Source organism: Bos indicus x Bos taurus, chromosome 16, assembly GCF_003369695.1.
Source record: "Bos indicus x Bos taurus breed Angus x Brahman F1 hybrid chromosome 16, Bos_hybrid_MaternalHap_v2.0, whole genome shotgun sequence".
Lineage (NCBI taxonomy): Eukaryota > Metazoa > Chordata > Mammalia > Artiodactyla > Bovidae > Bos > Bos indicus x Bos taurus.
Window position 1 is genome coordinate 60,463,759 of NC_040091.1, and position 22,069 is coordinate 60,485,827.

At 38.7% G+C, this 22,069-nt stretch overlaps 1 protein-coding gene across 4 annotated transcripts in view; it reads left to right on the plus strand.

The window, feature by feature from the left end:
* CEP350 (centrosomal protein 350) overlaps nt 1-22,069 on the plus strand; it is a 162,749-nt gene that overhangs the window by 11,578 nt on the left and 129,102 nt on the right. For 3 of the 4 annotated variants that reach the window (XM_027565477.1, XM_027565480.1, XM_027565479.1), the window contains exons 2-4: nt 17,330-17,415; nt 18,438-18,484; nt 21,853-21,967. In XM_027565477.1, coding sequence (XP_027421278.1) covers nt 17,343-17,415; nt 18,438-18,484; nt 21,853-21,967 — 235 coding nt within the window. In that variant the 5' untranslated portion in view covers nt 17,330-17,342. The remainder of the gene's footprint in view (nt 1-17,329; nt 17,416-18,437; nt 18,485-21,852; nt 21,968-22,069) is intronic. The other variant, XM_027565478.1, reaches the window with a different exon arrangement.

Genomic DNA, 22,069 nt, shown 5'->3' on the forward strand with positions numbered 1-22,069 from the left:
CGTAAGAACACTTCATCTGTTTTAACATTTCCTCACTCCAGGTTCTCTCAAGAAACTTGGTAACCATCAATTATATTTTCTCTCATATGTATCTCTAGCCTTCTTTTCTCTCTGAGATTCTTCTTATCATCATTTATACTTAATCAAATCTTACTTAAACACAAAAATCCCTCAACACAATACCCTCCTCCGTTACTGCTGTTTTTTCCTTTACAGACTTCTCAAAAGAGTCGAATCCGTTTTCTGTCAGTGTTTAGAAGATACTTTTCAGTCTCTCTCCAAGCAGTTCCAGTGAATTTGCTACCCCCATTTCTCTGCATTTAGCTCTCAGTAAAATCACCAAAGAGCTCTTTATCTGTAAACCTAGTGAGCATTTTCAGATAGCAAATTCTCAACCTGCTTGGCCTTTTGGCAGCATTCATCTCATCTGACCACTCTCTTGACATATTCTCTTTCCTTTGACTTCTATACACTACACTCTGATTTTCTACCTCCACTCTACTTCCCTTTCTCGGTCTCCTTTGCTAGCTAGTCCTTGTCTTTCAAATCTTGAGGTGCAAGAGAGTTTGACCTTGGGTTCTTTTCTTCTCTAGTACTGTGTTTTCTCCCTGGGTGACCTTTCCTATGCCCAAAGCTATCATCTGTATGCCAGTGACTGCCATTATATGAATGACCATTAGTACCTTTCAGAGGTTTGAGAAAGGGAGAGATCTAGATTTAATTTCCAGTTCTGTCTTTTATTAGCTGAATGACCTAGGACTAGTTCCATTGTCTGATACTATTTCTTCATCAGTACAATGAGTATAGGAATATTGCCTCATGAGATTGGAAATAATGTGTGAAAAGTAATGTGCTCCCTTGGCCCACATAGAAGAAACATGGACTATATTAGCTGTGGTTATTTCCTACTAAATGCTCTCATGTTCATCCACCATAGTGTTAGAGGTCTGTGATTTTGCTTCCTGGTTTAAAATGATTGTTGTTGTCAAGTGTTCTGGAACTTCAGGAGAGAGATGCTGTCAGGTGGTTGGGGAATAGGATTAGTTCTCTCCACTGATGCTCATCTTTATGGGATCAACAGTGTTTTGGGGCTTCAGGCTTCAAAGAGTAGATTGAAGATGATTTCTAGAGCTGTAGTTCTCAAAGCTCATATGTATTGGGATTTCTGTAGACCTTTAAAAATACAGGTTTTTTTACTTCTCAGATCCACTGTGGAGAAGGCAATGGCACCCCACTCCAGTGTTCTTGCCTGGAGAATCCCAGGGACAGGGGAGCCTGGTGGGCTGCCATCTGTGGGGTTGCACAGAGTCAGACATGACTGAAGCGACTTAGCAGCAGCAGCAGATCCACTGATTCAGAATCTCTTGGAGTAGAGCCTTGGCATCTGTTTTTAATGTGTTATCCAGGTGATATCTCCTCTAGAACTTCTTGAGAAAGTATACTCAAGAGACAGGAACTCCGCAGCTGCTTGGTGAAAGGCATTGCCTGGCTGCTTAGAATCTTACTTACAGTGGGAATGATTGGGAATGTAGAATTTTTGTTATTGGGTTTCAGTATACATCAGAGTTCATATCTGCTGAGGATATACACTCAAGAACATCATGATACTTCCAGAATCAGGAAATTTGATTGCTAACAGACATGGAATTCTTTTTTTTTTTTTTAATTCATTTTTTATATATTTTTGACTGTGCTAGACTTTTGCTGCTCTTCATAGGCCCTCTCAGCTATGGTGAGCACAGGCCACCCATTGCTCACCCCCTGCCCCCCCAGTTGTGGAGTACAGGCTCTGGGGCACACGGACCTCAGTAGTTGCAGCCCTCAGGCTCAGCATTTATGGTGTATGGGCCCAGTTGCTCTGTGGCACATAGAATCCTCCCGGACCAGGAATCAAACCCATGTCCCCTTCATTGGCAGGCAGATTCTCATTCACTGTGCCACCAGGGAAGTCCCAGACATGGAATTCTCAACAAGGCAGGTGTGTTTGCCAAATTGTAACCTGACAGTTTGCAATGATGTGTGAATGTTCAGTTGCTAAGTCGTGTCTGACCCCATGGACTGCAGCCCGTCAGGCTCCTCTGTCCAGTATTCCAGGGAAGAATATTAGAGTGGGTTGCCATTTCCTCCTCTAGGGGATCTTCCCAACTCAGGGATCAAACCTGTGTCTCCTACCCCTCCTGCATTGGCAGGTGAATTTTTTTTACCACTGTTCCACTTGGGAAGCCCTCTAGTGATACCCTTCTAGTAATTCCCACAAAGTATCTGTTTAGCTGGGGCCGTACCATTCCCCTCCAAAAAACACTAAGATTTTTCATGAGGTTGAAACTATGGGTCTAGTAGTTAATCTTTTCTCTGGGTGAGTAGCTGGGAGAAATGTCTTCCTTTTCTGAGTAGTTTCTGCTGTTCAGTGAATCTTGATTACAGTGTATAAGTGAAGTGAGAGTCACTTAGTTGTGTCCGACTCTTTGTGACCCCATGGAGTATATAGTTCATGGAATTCTTGAGGCCAGAATACTGGAGTGGGTTCCCTTCTCCAGGGGAATCTTCCTAACCCAGGTCTCCTGCACTGCAGGTGGAATCTTTACCAGCTGAGCCACCAGGGAAGCCCAAGAATACTGGAGTGGGTAGCCTATTCCTTCTCTAGCGGACCTTCCCAACCCGGGGAATCAAACTGGAGTCTCCTGCATCCCAGGTGGATTCTTTATCAGCTGAGCTACAGGATTTATTTCTCCAGTTTAACTGCTCATTACCTTGTACATGTCTAGAGAGTGAATAAATGAACCTCAAATACAGTTTATACATAGTTCTTGTACTGTTTTTTGACCCAATTGTAATAAGGCCTTTACTTGATTATAGCCCTAGCAATAACATTGTCTTTTGCTCCTGTCTTCTGATTCATTGTACATTAATGATGGATGATGTATTTTTACCAAATGACTCCCATTTTTTCCATGGTGTTGTACATTTAACTTATTAAATGGTTACCTGTAGACCTCTTCTTTGCCCTGCTATCAGCAAGGTCGATTACACTTTTTGTATGTGTGCCTTGTAGTTTATTTTGCCACATATTCTTATAGGCTACTTGCAATTCATCAATAGGGTATGAATTCCATTCCTTTGTTTCCCATTTCTTTTTTTTCCTCACTGGCTTACTGGCCTAGTGATATAGGTTAATTGTGTTCCTCTTCCTTTATATGAGTAGTTTTCTAGCCTGGCTTTCTTTTTTTTTTGGCCATGCCTCGCAACTTGTGGGAACTTAGTTCCCTGACCAGGGATCGAAACCAGGCCCTTCACAGTGAGAATGTGGAGTCCTAATCTCTGGACCTGCCAGGGAATTCTTAGCCTGGTTTTTCATCCACCTCTTCTGCTTCTGTGATCGTGTTGCTTGTCACTTCTAATGATCTACTTCACTCTCTTTCCTATATATCCTTTCACTGGCAGCTCTTTCTTTGATTCCTTTTTATTTTTTCCTGTTTCTATTTGTTTATATGTATGTCTCTCTCACTGAATTGTGAACATTAAATTCAGTTCAGTCGCTCAGTTGTGTCCGACTCTTTGCGACCCCATGAACCACAGCACGCCAGGCTTCCCTGTCCATCACCAGCTCCTAGAATTTACCCAAACTCATGTCCATTGAGTTGGTAATGCCATCTAACCATCTCATCTTCTGTCGTCCCCTTCTCCTCCTACCTTCAATCTTTCCTAACATCAGGGTCTTTTCAAATGAGTCAGCTCTTTGCATCAGGTGGCCAAAGTATTGGAGTTTCAGCTTCAACATCAGTCCTTCCAATGAACACTCAGGGCCGATTTCCTTTAGGATGGACTGGTTGGATCTCCTTGCAGTCCAAGGGACTCAGAAGAGTCTTATCCAGCACCACAGTTCAAAACCGTCAATTCTTTGGTGCTCAGCCCTGTTTATAGTCCAACATTCACATACATATATGACTACTTTAAAACCATAGCCTTGACTAGACAGACCTTTGTAATGTCTCTGCTTTTTAATATGCTGTCTAGGTTGGTCATAACTTTCCTTCCAAGGAGTAAGCGTCTTTTAATTTCATGGCTGTGATCACCATCTGCAGTGATTTTGGAGCCCCCAAAAATAAAGTCAGCCACTGTTTCCACTGTTTCCCCATCTGTTTGCCGTGAATTGATGGGACCAGATGCCATGATCTTCGTTTTCTGAATGTTGAGCTTTAAGCCAACTTTTTCACTCTCCTCTTTCACTTTCATCAAGAGGCTCTTTAGTTCCTCTTCACTTTCTGCCATAAGGGTGGTGTCATCTGCATATCTGAGGTTATTGATATTTCTCCTAGCAATCTTGATTCCAGCTTGAGCTTCCTCCAGCTCAGCGTTTCTCATGATGTACTCTGCATATAAGTTAAATAAGCACGGTGATTGTATACAGCCTTGATGTACTCCTTTTCCTATTTGGAACCAGTCTTTTGTTCCATGTCCCATTCTAACTGTTGCTTCTGGACCTGCATATAGGTTTCTCAAGAGGCAGGTCAGGTGGCCTGGTATTCCCATCTCTTTAAGAATTTTCCACAGTTAATTGTGATCCACACAGTCAAAGGCCTTGGCATAGTCAATAAAGCAGAAATAGATGTTTTCCTGGAACTCTCTTGCTTTTTCAGTGATCCAGCGAATGTTGGCAATTTGATATCTGGTTCCTCTGCCTTTTCTAAAACCAACTTGAACATCTGGAAGTTCATGGTTCATGTGTTGCTGAAGCCTGGCTTGGAGAATTTTGAGCATTACTTTACTAGCGTGTGTGATGAGTGCAATTGTGTGGTAGTTTGAGCATTCTTTGGCATTGTCTTTCTTTGGGATTGGAATGAAAACTGACCTTTTCCAGTCCTGTGGCCACTGTTGAGTTTTCCAAATTTGCTGACATATTGATTGCAGCACTTTCACAACATCATCATTTAGGATTTGAAACAGCTCAACTGGAATTCCATCACCTCCACTAGTTTTGTTTGTAGTGATGCTTGCTTTCTAAGGCCCACTTGACTTCACATTCCAGGATGTCTGGCTCTAGGTGAGTGATCACTCCACTGTGATTATCTGAGTCATGAAGATCTTTTTTGTACAGTTCTTCTGTGTATTCTTGCCACCTCTTCTTAATATCTTCTGCTTCTGTTAGGTCCATACCATTTCTGTCCTTTATTGAGTTCATCTTTGCGTGAAATGTTCCCTTGGTATCTCTAATTTTCTTGAAGAGATCTCTAGTCTTTCCCATTCTATTGTTTTCCTCTGTTTCTTTGCACTGATCATTGAGGAGGACTTTCTTATCTCTCCTTGCTATTCTTTGGAACTCTGCATTCAAATGGGTATATCTTTCCTTTTTTCCTTTTCTTTTTGCTTCTCTTCTTTTCACAGCTATTTCTAAGCCTCCTCAGACGGCCATTTTTCTTTTTTGCATTTCTTTTTTTTGGGGATGGTCTTGATTCCTGTCTCCTGTACAATGTCACGAACCTCCATCCATAGTTCATCAGGCACTCTATCAGATCTAGTCCCTTAAATCTATTTCTCACTTCCACTGTATAATCATAAGGGATTTGATTTAGGTCATACATGAATGGTCTAGTGGTTTTGAATTTGGCAATAAGGAGTTCATGATCTGAGCCACAGTTAGCTCCTGGTCTTATTTTTGCTGACTGTGTAGAATTTCTCCATCTTTGGCTGCAAAGAATATAATCAGTCTGATTTCGGTGTTGACCATTGGTGATGTCCATGTGTAGAGTCTTCTCTTGTGTTGTTGGAAGAGGGTGTTTGCTATGCCCAGTGCATTTTCTTGGCAAAACTCTATTAGCCTTTGCCCTGCTTCATTCTGTACTCCAAGGCCAAGTTTGCCTGTTACTCCAGGTATTTCTTGACTTCCTACTTTTGCATTCCAGTCCCTTATAATGAAAAGGACATCTTTTTTGGGTGTTAGTTCTAAAAGGTCTTGGAGGTCTTCACAGAACCGTTCAACTTAAGTTTCTTCAGCATTACTGGTCAGGGCATAGACTCGGATTACTGTGATATTGAATGGTTTGCCTTGGAAACGAACAGAGATCGTTTTGTTGTTTTTGAGTTTGCATCCAAGTACTGCATTTTGGACTCTCTTGTTGACCGTGATGGCTACTCCATTTCTTCTAAGGGATTCCTGCCCACAGTAGTAGATATAATGGTCATCTGAGTTAAATTCACCCATTCCAGTCCATCTTAGTTCGCTGATTCCTAGAATGTTTACATTCACTCTTGCCATCTCTTGTTTGACCACTTCCAATTTGCCTTTATTCCTGGACCTAACATCCCAGGTTCCTATGCAATATTGCTTTTTACAGCATCAAACCTTGCTTCTATCACCAGTCACATCCACAACTAGGTGTTGTTTTTGCTTTGGTTCTATCCCTTCATTCTTTCTGGAGTTATTTCTCCACTGATCTCCAGTAGCATATTGGGCACCTACCAACCTGGGGAGTTCATTTTTCAGTGTCCTATCTTTTTGCCTTTTCATACTGTTCATGGGGTTCTCAAGGCAAGAATACTGAAGTGGTTTGCCATTCCCTTCTCCAGTGGACCACATTCTGTCAGACCTCTCCACCATGACCCGTCTTGGGTGGCCCCACTTGGCATGGCATAGTTTCATTGAGTTAGACAAGCTGTGTTCCGTGTGATCAAATTGGCTAGTTGTCTGTGATTGTGGTTTCAGTCTGTCTGCCCTCTGATGCCCTCTTGCAACACCTACCGTCTTACTTGGGTTTCTCTTACCTTGGGCGTGGGGTATCTCTTCATGGCTTCTCCAGTGAAGCACAGCGGCTGCTCCTTACCTTGGAAATGGGGTAGCTCCTCTTGGCCGCCGCCCCTGAGCTTGGACGTGGGGTGGTAATTAAGTACTCATTGACTGAATGAATGATTGTGTGTGTGAGGATAAGTGCTGTAGAAAGTGAATAAAATGGTATGGGAAACAGATGAAGTAGTAATTCTTAAGGGACTGCCTGGGAAAGATTTATAGGAGATGACATTAGAGGTTGGTCTTGAAGGGTATTACTGCTAGAGAAAATTTAGGAAAAGAAGATATGGAGATAATGAAAGTTTCGATGTTTAGAGAAAGCGTGCTAGGTATAGCTGTTTGACAGGAGCAGTTGGTATACTGTGACAATAGCGAGGGGTAAGACAAAATTAAGGGTTGTGAAGAGTTCAGACTTCCATCGTGCTAAGGGATTTGGAACTTTATCCTATAGATGATAGTCACTGAAGAGTTACAAAAGTAGAGTTGCTAGGATCTGTTGTAGAAAGGTAACTTTGGTTGTAGTATGGAGAATGTTAGGAGCAGAATAATTTAGGAAGCTTTTTTACTATAATTTAGGCTAAAGATGATGCTCTTACAGAGGCAAGGGGAAGAGAGAAATTAGAAATATTTTAAAGATTTATTTTTCAGCATCTTTGCAGAGGCATGTTTTACATATTGTAACATCTTAAAGTTAGCATTGACTTGGTAACTCAGTAAATAATGAAGTGAGGAAAAGGCAGGGATGTCAAAGATGAGATGGATGCATGGTAATCCCATTTGCTAAGAGAACAAGAAGAAGGAACCATTTTGAATATAGATGATAATGAATTTGGTTCTGAACTTGATAAGTTTGAAAGGCCAGTTGAACTGGGAGATGCACCATCAAGTAGACTGAAAACTTGGGTCCAGAGCTCAGAGAACAATTCAGGACATAAAAATATGGTGACGTTTAGGAAGTAGTTGAAACCATGAAACTGTGTGAGTTTGCCTGGGAACAAGGAGCACAAAAAGAAGATGCCTAGGAATGGAATCAGGAAGAAATAGAAAATATGAACAGATTGATTACTAGTAATGACATTTAATCAGGAATCAAACATCTCCCAAGAAACAAAAAGTCCAGGACCAGATGGCCTCATGGGAATTCTACCAAACATTTAAAGAAGAGTTAATACTGTCCTTCTCAAACTGTTCCAAAAAATTGAAGAGGAAGGAATACTTTTAGACTCATTCTTCAAGGCCAGAGTTACCTTGATAGTAAAATTAGACAAAGACCCTACAAAATAAAGGAAGGAAGGAAGAAAGAGAAATTGCAGATCAATATTACTGATGAACATAGATGCAAAAATCCTCAACAAAATATTAGCAAACCTAATTCAAGAATACATTAAAAGTAAACACCATGATCAAGTGGGCTTTATTCCAGAGATGCAAGGACGGGTCAATATCTGCAAATCAATCAACCTGATACATGACATTAAAAAAATGAATAAAAATCACACAATCATCTCAATAGATGCTGAAAAATCATTTGACATAACATAGCATCCATTTATGATAAAAACTCTAAACAAAGTGGGTATAGAGGAAATATACCTTAATGTAATAAAGGCTGTATATGACAAACCCACAGCTAACATTATACTCAACAGTGAAAAGCCCAAAGCTTTTGTTTTAAGATTGGGGACAAGATAAAAATACCCACGTCTGTCACTTTTATTCACATAGTAGTGGAAGTCCTCCAGTTCAGTTCAGTAGCTCAGTCATGTCCGACTTCGCGACCCCATGAATTGCAGCATGCCAGGCCTCCCTGTCCATCACCAACTCCTGGAATTTACCCAAACTCATGTCCATTGAGTTGGTGATGCCATCTAACCATCTCATCCTCTGTCATCCCCTTCTCCTCCTGCCTTCGATCTTTCCCAGCATCAGGGTCTTTTCAAATGAGTCAGCTCTTCACATCAGGTGGCCAAAGTACTGGAGTTTCAGCTTCAACATCAGTCCTTCCAATGAACACCCAGGACTGATTTCCTTTAGCATGGACTGGTTGGATCTCCTTGCAGTCCAAGGGACTCTGAAGAGTCTTCTCCAACACCACAGTTCAAAAGCATCGCTTCTTCTGCTCTCAGCTTTCTTTATAGTCCAACTCTCACATCCATACATGACTACTGGAAAGTCCTAGCCACAGCTATTGGATCAAAAAAAGAAAGAAAGAAAAAAAAGGCATCCAGATTGAAAGGGAAGAAGTAAAACTGTCACGATTTGCAGATGATGTGATACTATGTATGGAGAACCCTAACAGCTCCACCAAAAAACTGTTATGCATAATAAATGAATTCAGTGAAGTTTTAGAACACAAAAGTAATATACAGAAACGGTTACATTTTTATACAGTAATAACTTTCAGAAAGAAAAATTAGGAAAACAGTCCCATTTACAGTTGCATTAAGAAAAAATAAACCCAGAAGTAAATTTAACCAATAAAGTGAAAAACCTGTACTCTTCAAGCTGTAAGACATTGATGAAAGAAATTAAAGGTGACACAGATAAATGAAAAGAGATACAGTCCAATGTTCATGGACTGGGAAAAATAATATTGTTAAAACCCATACTACCCAAAACAGTCTTATGTAATCCCTGAAATGGCATTTTTTTACAGAACTAGAGCAAATAATCCTAAAATTTGTATGGAACTGCAAAAGTTAGTAAAAGAAAAGTTTTGATAGATTAGATTCTCTTCTTTCTATGAGGAGATTTTTTTTTTCATTGTAGTTATTCCTCAATGAAAGAAAATGGTGACATATGTATTATATATTCTTAAGTGAAGAACAAACCTGCTTAAATAGATTTTATTAATAACATTTATTGGGCATGGGATAACCATGGATTATGAAAGGTGAATTATTGTCAAATTGAAGTACTTCATGATACTGAACATATTATAGAATTTAATTAAAATTATAATTGTAAACCTAAGCTAGGATTTGGTTATTTCATGGTATCTGAAAATACTTTGGGAGAGGGGAGAATAAACTGGAAGATTGGATTGACATATACACACTATATATAAAATAGGTAACTATGAAGGACCTACTGTGGGCTTCCTTGGTGGCCACTTAAGTGGTGGGAGACATGGTTTTGATCCCTGGGTCGGGAAGATTCCTTGGAGAATGAAATGGCAACACGCTTCAGTATTCTTGACTGGGAAATCCCATGGACAGAGGAGCCTGGTGGGCCACAGTCTATGGGGTTGCTAGAGTTGGACATGACTTAGCTACTAAACAACAACAAAGGACCTACATTATAGCTCAGGGAACTCTACTCAATAATCTGTAATGGCCTTTTTGGGAAAAGAATTTAAAAAAGAGTGGGGCTCTTCATCAAGAGGCTCTTTAGTTCCTCTTCACTTTCTGCCATAAGGGTGGTGTCATCTGCATATCTGAGGTTATGTATATGTATATGTATAATTGATTCACTTTGCTGTACACCTGAAACTAACACAACATTATTATTCAGCTGCTGCTGCTGCTGCTCACTAACTTCACAGGTGTTCCTGGCCTTTTGTCTACCCATCACCCTGACGTTTAGCAGGCATTTATTGATAGAGCCATACAGGTCATTATAGTTTTTATATATTTTTATTTTATATACTTTCCTTTTTATACACTTTTCCTATTCCTTTCTGGAATTCCTTGAGTCCCCCACCTCTGGGGCTGCTCTGGTGCTAAGTCGCTTCAGTTGTGCCTGACTCTGTGCGACCCCGTAGACAACAGCCCACCAGGCTCCGCCGTCCCTGGGATTCTCCAGGCAAGAACACTGGAGTGGGTTGCCATTTCCTTCTCCAATGCATGAAAGTGAAAAGTGAAAGTGAAGTCGTTCAGTAGTGCCCGACTCTTAGCGACCCCCATGGACTGCTATACGCTAGTAAAAATTTAAAGAAAAAAGAAAATACTTTTAACTGAAGTTTAATATATATTGAAAAAGTATATGAATGTACAGTTTGGTGAAGTCTTACAAACTGAACACACCCAAAAAGTCAGCACCCAAATCAGTTCAGTTCAGTTGCTCAGTTGTGTTCGACTCTTTGCAACCCCATGGACTGCAGCACACCAGGCTTCTCTGTCCATCACCAACTCCTGGAGCTTACTCAAACTCATGTCCATTGAGTCGGTGGTGCCATCCAACCATCTCATCCTCTGTCGTCCCCTTCTTCTCCCGCCCCCAATCTTTCCCAGCATCAGGGTCTTTTCAAATGAGTCAGTTCTTCGCATCAAGTGGCCAAAGAATTGGAGTTTCAGCTTCAACATCAGTCCTTCCAATGAACAGGACTGGTTTCCTTTAGGATGGAAGGGATGCTCAAGAGTCTTCTCCAACACCACAGTTCAAAAGCATCAATTCTTTGGTGCTCAGCCCTCTTATAGTCCAACATTCATGTCCATACATAACTGCTGGAAAAACCATAGCCTTGACTAGATGGACCTTTGTTGGTAATGTCTCTCTTTATTATGCTGTCTAGGTTGGTCATAGCTTTTCTTCCAAGGAGTTAGTGTCTTTTTATTTTGTGACTGTAGTCACTATCTGCAGTGATTTTGGAGCCCGAAAAAATAAAGTCTCTCACAGTTTCCATTGTTTCCCCCATCTATTTGCCATGAAGTGATGGGACCAGATGCCATGATCTTTGTTTTCTGAATGTTGAAGCTGTAAGCCAACTTTTTCACTCTCCTCTTTCACTTTCATCAAGAGGCTCTTTAGTTCCTCTTCACTTTCTGCCATAAGGGTGGTGTCATCTGCATATCTGAGGTTATTGATATTTTGCCCAGCAATCTTGATTCCAGCTTGTGCTTCATCCAGTCTAGCATTTCTCATGATGTACTCTGCATAGAAGTTAAATAAGCAGGGTGACAATATACAGCCTTGACGTACTCCTTTTCCTATTTGGAACCAGTCTGTTGTTCCATGTCCAGTTCTAACTGTTGCTTCTGGACCTGCATATAGGTTTCTCAAGAGGCAGGTCAGGTGGCCTGGTATTCCCATCTCTTTAAGAATTTTCCAGTTTATCGTGATCCACACAGTCAAAGGCCTTGGCATAGTCAATAAAGCAGAAATAGATGTTTTTCTGGAACTCTTGCTTTTTTTTTGATGATCCAACAGATGTTGGCAGTTTAATCTCTGGTTCCTCTGCCTTTTCTAAAACCAGCTTGAACATCAGGAAGTTCACGGTTCACATATTGCTGAAGCCTGGCTTGGAGAATTTTGAGCATTACTTTGCTAGTGTGTGTGATGAATGCAATTGTGTGGTAGTTTGAGCATTCTTTGGCGTGGCCTTTCTTTGGGATTGGAATGAAAACTGCCCTTTTCCAGTCCTGTGGCCACTGCTGAGTTTTCCAAATGTGCTGGCATATTGAGTGCAGCACTTTCACAGCATCATCTTTTAGAATTTGAAAGAGCTCAACTGGAATTCCACGACCTCCACTAGCTTTGTTCATCGAGATGCTTTCTAAGGCCCACTTGACTTCACATTCCAGGATGTCTGGCTCTAGGTGAGTGATCGCACCATCGTGATTATCTTGGTCATGAAGATCTTTTTTGTATATTTGATTTTGCCAAATCAGTAAACAATATTATTAGTACCTCAAGCGCTTCCTTGCTCCAATTTTTGTCACCCTCCTGCCAAAAGCATACATAAGGAAAAAAAAAAGAAAGCATAAATAATGACCATTGTCAGTTGTAACAGAGTAGATTAATTCTGCCTGTTTGATGTTTTATAAAATGTATACAGTGTGTACACTAGTTTCTGGCATTCTTCACTTAACACGTTTGTGATGCTCAACTGTGTGGTTGTATGTAGTTGTGATTAGTTCATTCTCATTTGTTAGGTGGTGAATATACTGCAGTGTATTTACAGGGTGAGATTTCTGTAAATGTCACACTCTTTGTATTTAGTTATTGCTTTTGAAGATGATTATTAATAGGGCTGTTATTTTAAAGCAGATAGATTCTTTTTTTTTTTCCTTGGCTGCACTCTTTGTTGTGGCACACAGCCTTTCTCCAGTTGCTGTGTGCAGAGGCTTCTCTATTTGTAGAGCATGGGCCCTAGAGCATGGGGGCATTCTCTAGTTGTGGTGCACAGGCTTAATTGCTCTGCAGCATGTGGGATCTTAGTTCCCTGACCGGGGATCGAACCTGTATCCCCTGCTTTGGAAGGCTGATTCTTAACCACTGGACCACCAGGGATGTCCCTGAAGCAGATTCATTTCTTTTTGCTAATCTCCATTGTCTCAGCTTTATCGGCATTAGCTCTTAAGCATAGAGATTTTGGATGTATATGCAGTTTTTGATTATTTAATCTGTTTCTGCTTCCCATTAGAAAATTGATCATTATTTTAGCGTTTATTTTAAAATGAGGTCTGCTCAAAGAAAAGTTTTGTCTAGTCATTGACAGATGATTTAGTGATATAAAATAGCTCATGTTTGTTTCGGAGAAGGCAATGGCAACCCACTCCAGCACGCTTGCCTGGAAAATCCCATGAACAGAGGAGCCTGGTGGTCCGTAGTCCATGTGGTCGCTAAGAGTCAGACACGACTGAGTGACTTTTACTTTAATTTTTCACTTTCATGCATTGGAGAAGGCAATGGCAACCCACTCCAGTGTTCTTGCCTGGAAAATGCCATGGATGGTGGAGCCTGGTGGGCTGCCGTCTATGGGGTGGCACAGAGTTGGACACGACTGAAGTGATTTAGCAGCAGCAGCAGCAGCCACATGTTTGTTTAGTTATCATTTGACACTTAACTAGACCAAAAGTATCTTTATGAGAAGGACAGTGAAGTGAGTTTATTTTTCTAACTATGTTGGTAGCTCTGATTCTAACTCTGGTTAGAATAACTTTAACTATTGGCATATTTATTGATTTAAAATTTTTACTATTCTATTTTTAAACATCTAGATTGACTTTTCTTAGAATCATATTGTATAACCTATGAAAATTTTAGTTTTAGAAAATTTTTATTTTTGGAACCTTTTTGAAGTTTTTCCTAAGAAGTTTATAAATCAGGATTGTTTATTATAGGTAAAAGTAACACTCTTAAAAATTAATTATACCTTTAGTTTTTCATGTTTGGACTTAGTAGGTAGGCTTTTCCTTTTTTACGTAAATTAGAGTCTTTAATAATTACAATATTGAACTGCCTTTACAGACATTGAAGAAAATTATTTTTATCAAATATGACAAAGGTTTAATATACTATTTATAATGTAAGATGGCATCCTACTCCAGTACTTTTGCCTCGAAAATCCCATGGATGGAGGAGCCTGGTAGGCTGCAGTCCATGGGGTCACGAAGAGTCGGACACGACTGAGCGACTTCACTTTCACTTTTCACTTTCATGCGTTGGAGAAGGAAATGGCAACCCACTCCAGTGTTCTTGCCTGGAGAATCCCAGGGACGGGGGAGCCTGGTGGGCTGCTGTCTATGGGGTCGCACAGAGTCGGACACGACTGAAGCGGCTTAGTAGTAGTAGTAGTAGTATAATGTAAGAACTCAGCAAATCAATAAGAAAAACTTTAATATCCTGGTAGATTAGTGGGCAAAGAACAAGAAAAGATAGTTCACAAATGAGGATCTAAAATTAAGTTCCATGGCAGAGTGTTTACTCCTTCAAGCAATCTACTAAATTGAAATTAAAGAAACCTTTTTCTGGTACAAATGAACTTACTTGCAAAACAGAAACAGACTCACAGATTTAGAGGACAAACTTATGGTTGCCCAGGGGAAGGATGGGGGAAAGAAGAGATAGATTGGTAGTTTGGATAGATAGGTAGTTTGGTAGTGTGTGTGCGCTACATTGCTTCAGTTGTGTGTCTGACTCTCTGCCTGCCAGGCTCCTCTGTTCATGGGATTCTCTAGGCAAGATTACCAGAGAGTGTTGCCATGCCCTCCTCCAGGGATCTTCCTGACCTAGGGATCAAACCCATGTCTCTCGTGTCTCCTTCATTGGCAGATGGATTCTTTACTAGCGCCCCCTGGGAAGCCCAGATGGACACATACACTGCTTTATTTAAAGTGGATAACCAACAAGGACCTACTGTATAGAACTCTGCTCAATGCTATGTGGCTGCCTGGATTGGGGGGCAGTTTGGGGGAGAATGGATACATGCATATGTATGGCTGAGTCCCTTCGCTGTTCACCTAAAACTATCAAAACATTGTTAATGTACCCCAATACAAAAGCTGTACCCCAATACAAAATAAAAAGTTTTTAAAAAGCCATTTTCTTCCCTAAAAGGAATATAATTAATATTCCTTAATAATCAACAAAAGTAAAAAGCATAGTTAATACTAAAATATATTAATAAAACTGATCAGCTCGTATTATTGTAAATTGGAAAACAGTTCAACACTGGATCTCTAGAGTAGCATGTTCTATATATTCTTTAGTTCAGTTTTTGCATACTTTGTAGATCCTGTTCTTGTTGAATAATCCAAATGAGCAAACATTCATATATATAGCTATTTTCATTACAGTGTTATTTATCATAGAGAAAATGAGTCATATTATTGTATTGATAAACTCTTGTTGGATTACTTCCAGGATGGCTCATTCATATGGCTATAGGCAGGAACCCTAAGTTTTTTTTGCCACATGGATCTCTTCATAGGGTTGCTTGACTGTCCTTATGACATGGCAGCTGGATCCTTGAGAGAGAACAGGCAGTGCCTTTTGTGACTTAGTTTTGAAAGTCACACATCATTTCTACCACATTTGATTTGTTAAAAGTAAACCACTAAGTCCAGCCTACATCCAATGAGAAGAAAATTAAGCTCCACTTCTTGAAGAAAGGAGTATCAAAGAATTTGTGGATATATTCTAAAACCCACTTCAAATGTCTAGCATTTAAATAAGACACAAAATTGAAATTATAGTGATTACAGTTGGACTCTGTTGCAGAGGGAGAGGGTGGGAAGATTTGGGAGAATGGCATTGAAACATGTATGATATCATGTATGAAACGAGTTGCCAGTCCACGTTCGATGCATGATACTGGATGCTTGGGGCTAGTGCACTGGGACGACCCAGAGGGATGGTATGGGGAGGGAGGAGGGAGGAGGGTTCAGGATGGGGAACACATGTATACCTGTGGCGGATTCATTTTGATGTTAGGCAAAACTAATACAATTTGTAAAGTTTAAAAAAAAAAAAAGACAAGCTCAAAACAATAAATTAAGGAACCTAATTCAATCAAAAAAAAAAAGTATAAAGAAACAGAAGGGATCTTAATGATTGTGTTAAGATTTGGAGAGCAGGAATGAGTTTTCCCCTTCTACATTTTCCAAACTGTGTTTTTATGTGACTTTTACAACAGAATTTTGTCATCAGTCTGTTTAGTTAGCGTAAGTAGATCATGATCTTTCTCTTTGAGTCATTATATACTTTTTTCCCCTTTTTAATTTGTGTTTTGTGGTGAGATACATGTAACATAAAATTTACCATGTTAACCATTTTCCAGGATTCAGTTTAGTGGTACTAAATACACTATTACTATTATGCAGTCATAGTAACCATCCATCTCTAGAACTCCTTTCATCTTGCAAAAATGAAACTCTATACCCATTAGACAATAGCTTCCTATTTTCCCCTTCCCCCAGCCCCTGACAGTCGCTATTTTACTTTCCCTTCCTATGATTTGGACTATTCTGGGTATCTCATATAAGTGGAATCATATAGTATTTGTCTTTGTAACTGGCTTATTTCACTTCGCATAATGTTCTCAAGTTTCATTTATTGTAGCATATGTCAAAATATCCCCCTTCTTTAAGACTGAATAATAATGTTTTATGTGTATACTGAAAGTGAAAGTGAAGTCGCTCAGTCGTGTCCGACTCTTTAGGACCCCGTGGACTCTAGCCTACGAGATTCCTCCATCCATGGAATTTTCCAGGCAAGAGTACTGGAGTAAGTTGCCATTTCCTTCTCCAGGGGATCTTCCCACCCAGGGACTGAACCCGGTTCTCCCGCACTGCAAGCAGATGCTTTTACCGTCTGAGCCACCACACTACATTTTACTTATTTTTTCATTTGTTTATGGACACTTTGGTTGCTTTCGTCTTTTGACTGTTGTGAGCAGTGCTGTGAACAAATATCTCTTCAAGCCCCTGCTTTCAATTCTTCTGTGCTGGACCATATGATAGTTTTCCTTTAAATTTTTGAGGGGCTACTGAGCTATTTTCCATAGCAGGTGTACCATTTTACATTCCAACAAACAGTGCACAAGAGTTATAGTTTCTTCACATCTTCATTAACACTTTTGTTTGTTGTTTGGTTTGATAGTAGCTATCCTAGTTTGTGTGGGGTGGTTATGATATAATTTTTAATGGTTTAGCTTTCCAAGCAAAAATTAAGTTACTAAATTATCAGGAACTCTTAAGAGAATATAAAGATAACTTTTAGAGATGACAAAATTCTTTTTTGACTTTCACAAAAGGCAAGATAGGGCATTTTCTTCACTGATATTATAATGTTGATTTTCAGTGAATGCTGATGATGTGATTGCAGGTAAATTGGCAGGATGAGGAGCAGCAGATCAAAAGAGGTGCCTTTACCAAATCCAAGGAACTCTCAAAGCACGGATACTATTCAAGGTATGATTTGTTTTTTTTTTTAAACTGAACTTAATGCTTTGTTTAGGTCCTGTGCCTAAGATTTTGGGCTATTCAGTAAATGAAAATACCCATATGCTTTGATTTATAACAAATGGATAAATGCTTTTTAAAATTCAGTTTCATTTTAAATATACGATGTACTTTACCTTCAGAGGCACACAATAGTAAACTGTCTTGTAAAGCAATACATTCTTTTTTTAAAAAGAATCAGTATATGTAAAATTAGTTATATATAATATTTTACAATAAATTCTGACTTAATGTCAATAAATGATACTATATAGCTCCCGATGTAGACCTGTAGTGCACAGATTAAAAAGTTATAGTCTCATTGAACTTCTTGTTTTTAGTGATGCATGGGGGTAACTTTAATTTAGGACTTGATTATTTTGAGGGACTTTGACAAATGTGTACATCTGGAGCAAGATAATTGGGTTCGTGAGGGACCTGGAAATCATGTCACATGAGGAGCATTTAGAGAAGATGAAAATATTTATCCTAGAGAAGGCTGACTCAGGGGAAATATATAGACTGTTTGAATATATACTCTTTGAAGGGCTATTGTCTGAAAGAATGAATAGATGTTACCTTTGTTTCTACTAGTAGGTTGAAGTCTGGAGTAGTTTTCTGATCTTTTCATATCATAATACGAAATGCAGTATGGTACTTAACAGTGTATTTGTTCAGCTCATTGGGATAAACTGAGGATACTGCTTATTGTTGGAAATGTAGATGGGGGTGTTAGTCTAGTTGTCCTATGGGATCAGTGTCCTAGGGGGATCAGTGCCTAATACAGCTCTAAACCATGTATTAGGAAGCTAGGCTTTACAGGATGGGAGAAGAATCATGTTTTGGCTCAATGTAATAAAGCGCTTGCTGGAGAACAGTTCTGCCTAATAAAGTGGTTCTCAAACTTTTGAGTGCATTTAGGAGCTTATTAAAATGCAGATTTCAAGGTCCACTTCAGAGATCCTAATTCAGTAAATATTAATGTTGCCCAGCAGATATAACCGCACCATGGGATGCACTTTCTCAGACCAAGGCTGCTGTAAGTAATTATAGGTTCCATTTATTTCCTTCTAGTTTAAAATTTTCTGTTATGATTGAGTAGATTAAAATTCTTTTCTATAGTGCTTTTTTTATGAGAAAATAGTTAAACTTTTCAATATGAAAAGTTACATACTATGTTACAAAATTAACGTTAGTGACAACTATTAGATAGTAAAGTAGTAATTAGGACATTACTTTAAGTATCAGAAACATTAGCACTATGGCATATAAATTATTAAACTATGTTGTGTTATTTATTCTGCTTTAATAAATTTACTCAGTTGATATGTTGAGATGAAGTTTTAAAATGTAGAATTTATTAGAGAAGGTAGGAATGTGTCTATGTAGGAAGCTCATAGAGCAGAAATGAAAGGGACAGCTTTTGTTTGAGTGGACTGTGAGTCACCTGCTAGTTTTTTGTGGCAGTAACAGGTTGTTTTCTCTTAGTACTGCTGAAGAAGGATGATTATGTGCCACCGTTCTCATTTATATTCAGTCCAGTCTTGTCTGGAGTTTAGGAATCCAGATTTGTCAAGTGATACATAGCTCTTTAAAGAGAGACCTTTTTCTTTTCTTTTTCATTTGCTCTCTAGGCAAATTGCTCTTCTAATATATATTAGGTTGGTACAAAAGTAATTGTGGTTTTTGCATTATTGAAATTTGCCATTTGATATTGGAATACACTCTAAATGTGGTTATGTTATACATCATTTTAACGTGCATTTCTCACTTTATGTTTTTTTTTTGCTAAAGACTTAAATTACTTGCTGCTTATTTTATATTTTTTTTAGACTATGGAAATTATGTTAGACAAAAAGCAGATTTGAGTGATTTTCTTATTCGAGTTCAAAATGGGTCATTTGATGCAACAGAGACAACTGACAATAACAGTGCTTTTGGACCAAGAACTGCTAACAAATGTACAGTGTAGTGGTAGTTCAAGAAGTTCTGAAAAGGAAACAAGAAGCTTGAAGATAAAAGAGCATAGTGGCCGGCCATCAGAAATTAACACGACTAATTGAGAGCCATCATCGAATTGATCCTTATATAACTGTGTGACAAGTTGCTGAAGAACTCAGTGTTGACCATTCTACAGTCGTGCAGCATTTGAAGCAAATTGGAAAGGTGAAAAAGCTCTATAAGTGGATGCCTCGTGAGCTGACTAGAAGTCCAAAAAATCGTCATTTTGAAGTGTCTTCTCTTATTCTATGCAACATCAGTTGTATTTCTGATTGAGAATCCATTTCTCAATTGGATTGTGCCATGTGATGAAAAGTAGATTTTATATGACAACCAGTGACAACTAGCCGAGTGGTTGCACCGAGAAGCAGCTCCAAAGCACCACCCTAAGCCAGACTTGCACCAGTAAAAGGTTCTTGTCACTGTGTGGTGGTCTGCTGCCCGTCTCATCTACTGCAGCTCTCTGAATCCCAGTGAAACCACTACCTCTGAGAAGTATGCTCAGAAAATCGATGAGATGCACCCCAAGTTGCAACACCTGCAGCCGGTATTGGTTAACAGAAAGGGCCTAATTTTTCTCCATGACAGCACCCAACTGCATGTTGCACAACCAGCACTTCAAAAGTTGAACAAATTGGGCTACAAAGTTTTGCCTCATCCAGATATTTACCTGATCTCTTGCCAACCAACTACTACTTCCTCAGTATCTCAACAACTTTTTGCAGGGAAAATGCTTCCACAGCCAGCAGGATGCAGAAAATACTTCTTAGGAGTTTGTTGAATCCTGAAGCACAAATTTTTATGCTACAGAAATAAACTTCTCATTAACAAAAATGTGTTGATTGTAATGGTTCCTATTTTGATTAATAAAGATGTGTTTAAGCCTAGTTATAATGATTTAAAATTTGCAGTCTGAGGGCTGCCCTGTTGTGTCAGTGGTAAAGAATTCACTTGCCAATGCAGGAGACACAGGTTTGATCCCTGATCCACAAAGATTCCACATGCTGCAGAGCACAATAGCTGAGTTCAAGAGCCTGGAAACCACGACTACTGAAGCCCTTATGCCCTAGAACCTGTGCTTCCCAACAAGAGAAGCCACCGCAATGAGAAGCTGACACACCACAACTAGAGAGTAGCCCCCGCTCTCTGCAACTAGAGACTCAAGTCCACACAGCAATGAAGACCCAGGACAGACAAAAATAAATAAATAAAATTAGTTTTAAAAAGTCACAGTCTGAACTGTAATTATGTTTGCACCAACCTTATATATGTGTGTGTGTGTATGTATATATATTTATATATTTGTCTTATTTGTTTTGTATTCTACCAGAATTCAAGTCATCTATTTTTTAACAGTATAAACTTGATATTTTCTGTCCTATAATCTTTTGAACTGATTTGAAAGTCAATCTGATAACCTAGATTTGGTCATAATGCAGAGTCAGATTTTGGGTCCATGAATGTAGCAATCAGCATATATTCTTTGTGAGCATTGTACATTTATAATGTAAGAATAATTTTTATCCCATATTAAATTTAGAGGTAAACTAACTTAGAGCTGAATTGTTAATAGTTGTTTTTAAAAAAAAATTATTGGGTTTTAAAAATAATTTTTAGGGGTGATCAATGGTTCATAATATAAATGGGGGAACAGTCTGATATAGAATTATTAATATATAAAGGATTATTCCAGTTTTGTGAGTACATTGCACTGCTAAAATATGAAAGAGGATAAATCAGAATTTTACACAAAGCTTTTATTTCTTTGTGGTGGAATTTGGAATTTTGATTAATTTTATTTTTTTCTACTTTCTTCTGTTTTCTTCACATTTTCTCCTGTAAGCATTTAGGAGAAAATACTTTTTAAAATCATTGGTGGTTATATCAAAAGTCAACTGTAGTGCTTGGAAACCTGAATTTTATCTTATTAACTTTGTCCTTATTGTAAAACTTATTTTGTAGATATAAAATGATAAAAAGTTGTGGCTATTTAAATAATCCTAAATTTTAGTCTCGAGGAATTGTTCTTTCCTCACTTTTGCATATAAAACACATAAAATATGTAGAAATGCAGAAAATATATGTAGCATAATGATATGCAGCATACAATGTCAGAAAATTTACTGCTTTTAAAAAACTCAACAATTAAAAAAGTAGTCAACAGGTCAAATGGAAAACTCTTGGTATTCTATAGACATTTTTATTTTTGTGTCCAAATTTGGGCAGCATTGGCCAATTGCTTAAGTAGTAAATAATAGAAAAACTATATTGTTTTTAGTTAAAATAAAGCATTCCTAAGTTTTTTCTGCTTTGGAGAAAGTTGTTGGATAATATAAGTAATTAAATTGATGGTAGCTGGTTTAGAATAGAATTAACCTATTTGTTTTGATGGTGTTTAAACTTTAGCTGAGACACATTGAAAACAAATTGGAAGTAGCCCCTACAAGTACAGCTGTGTTTGATTCTGTCATGGATACCAAGAAATCTTCTGCAAGTGCTACCAGAAAAATTAGTAGAAAAGGTATGTAGGAGGTGACTTCCAAAGATATAAATATATTAAATATGAATTTTTGGCGTTTTGGTTTAATTTCTCCATATAGTCCCATGTATTTCCTTGTTCTTT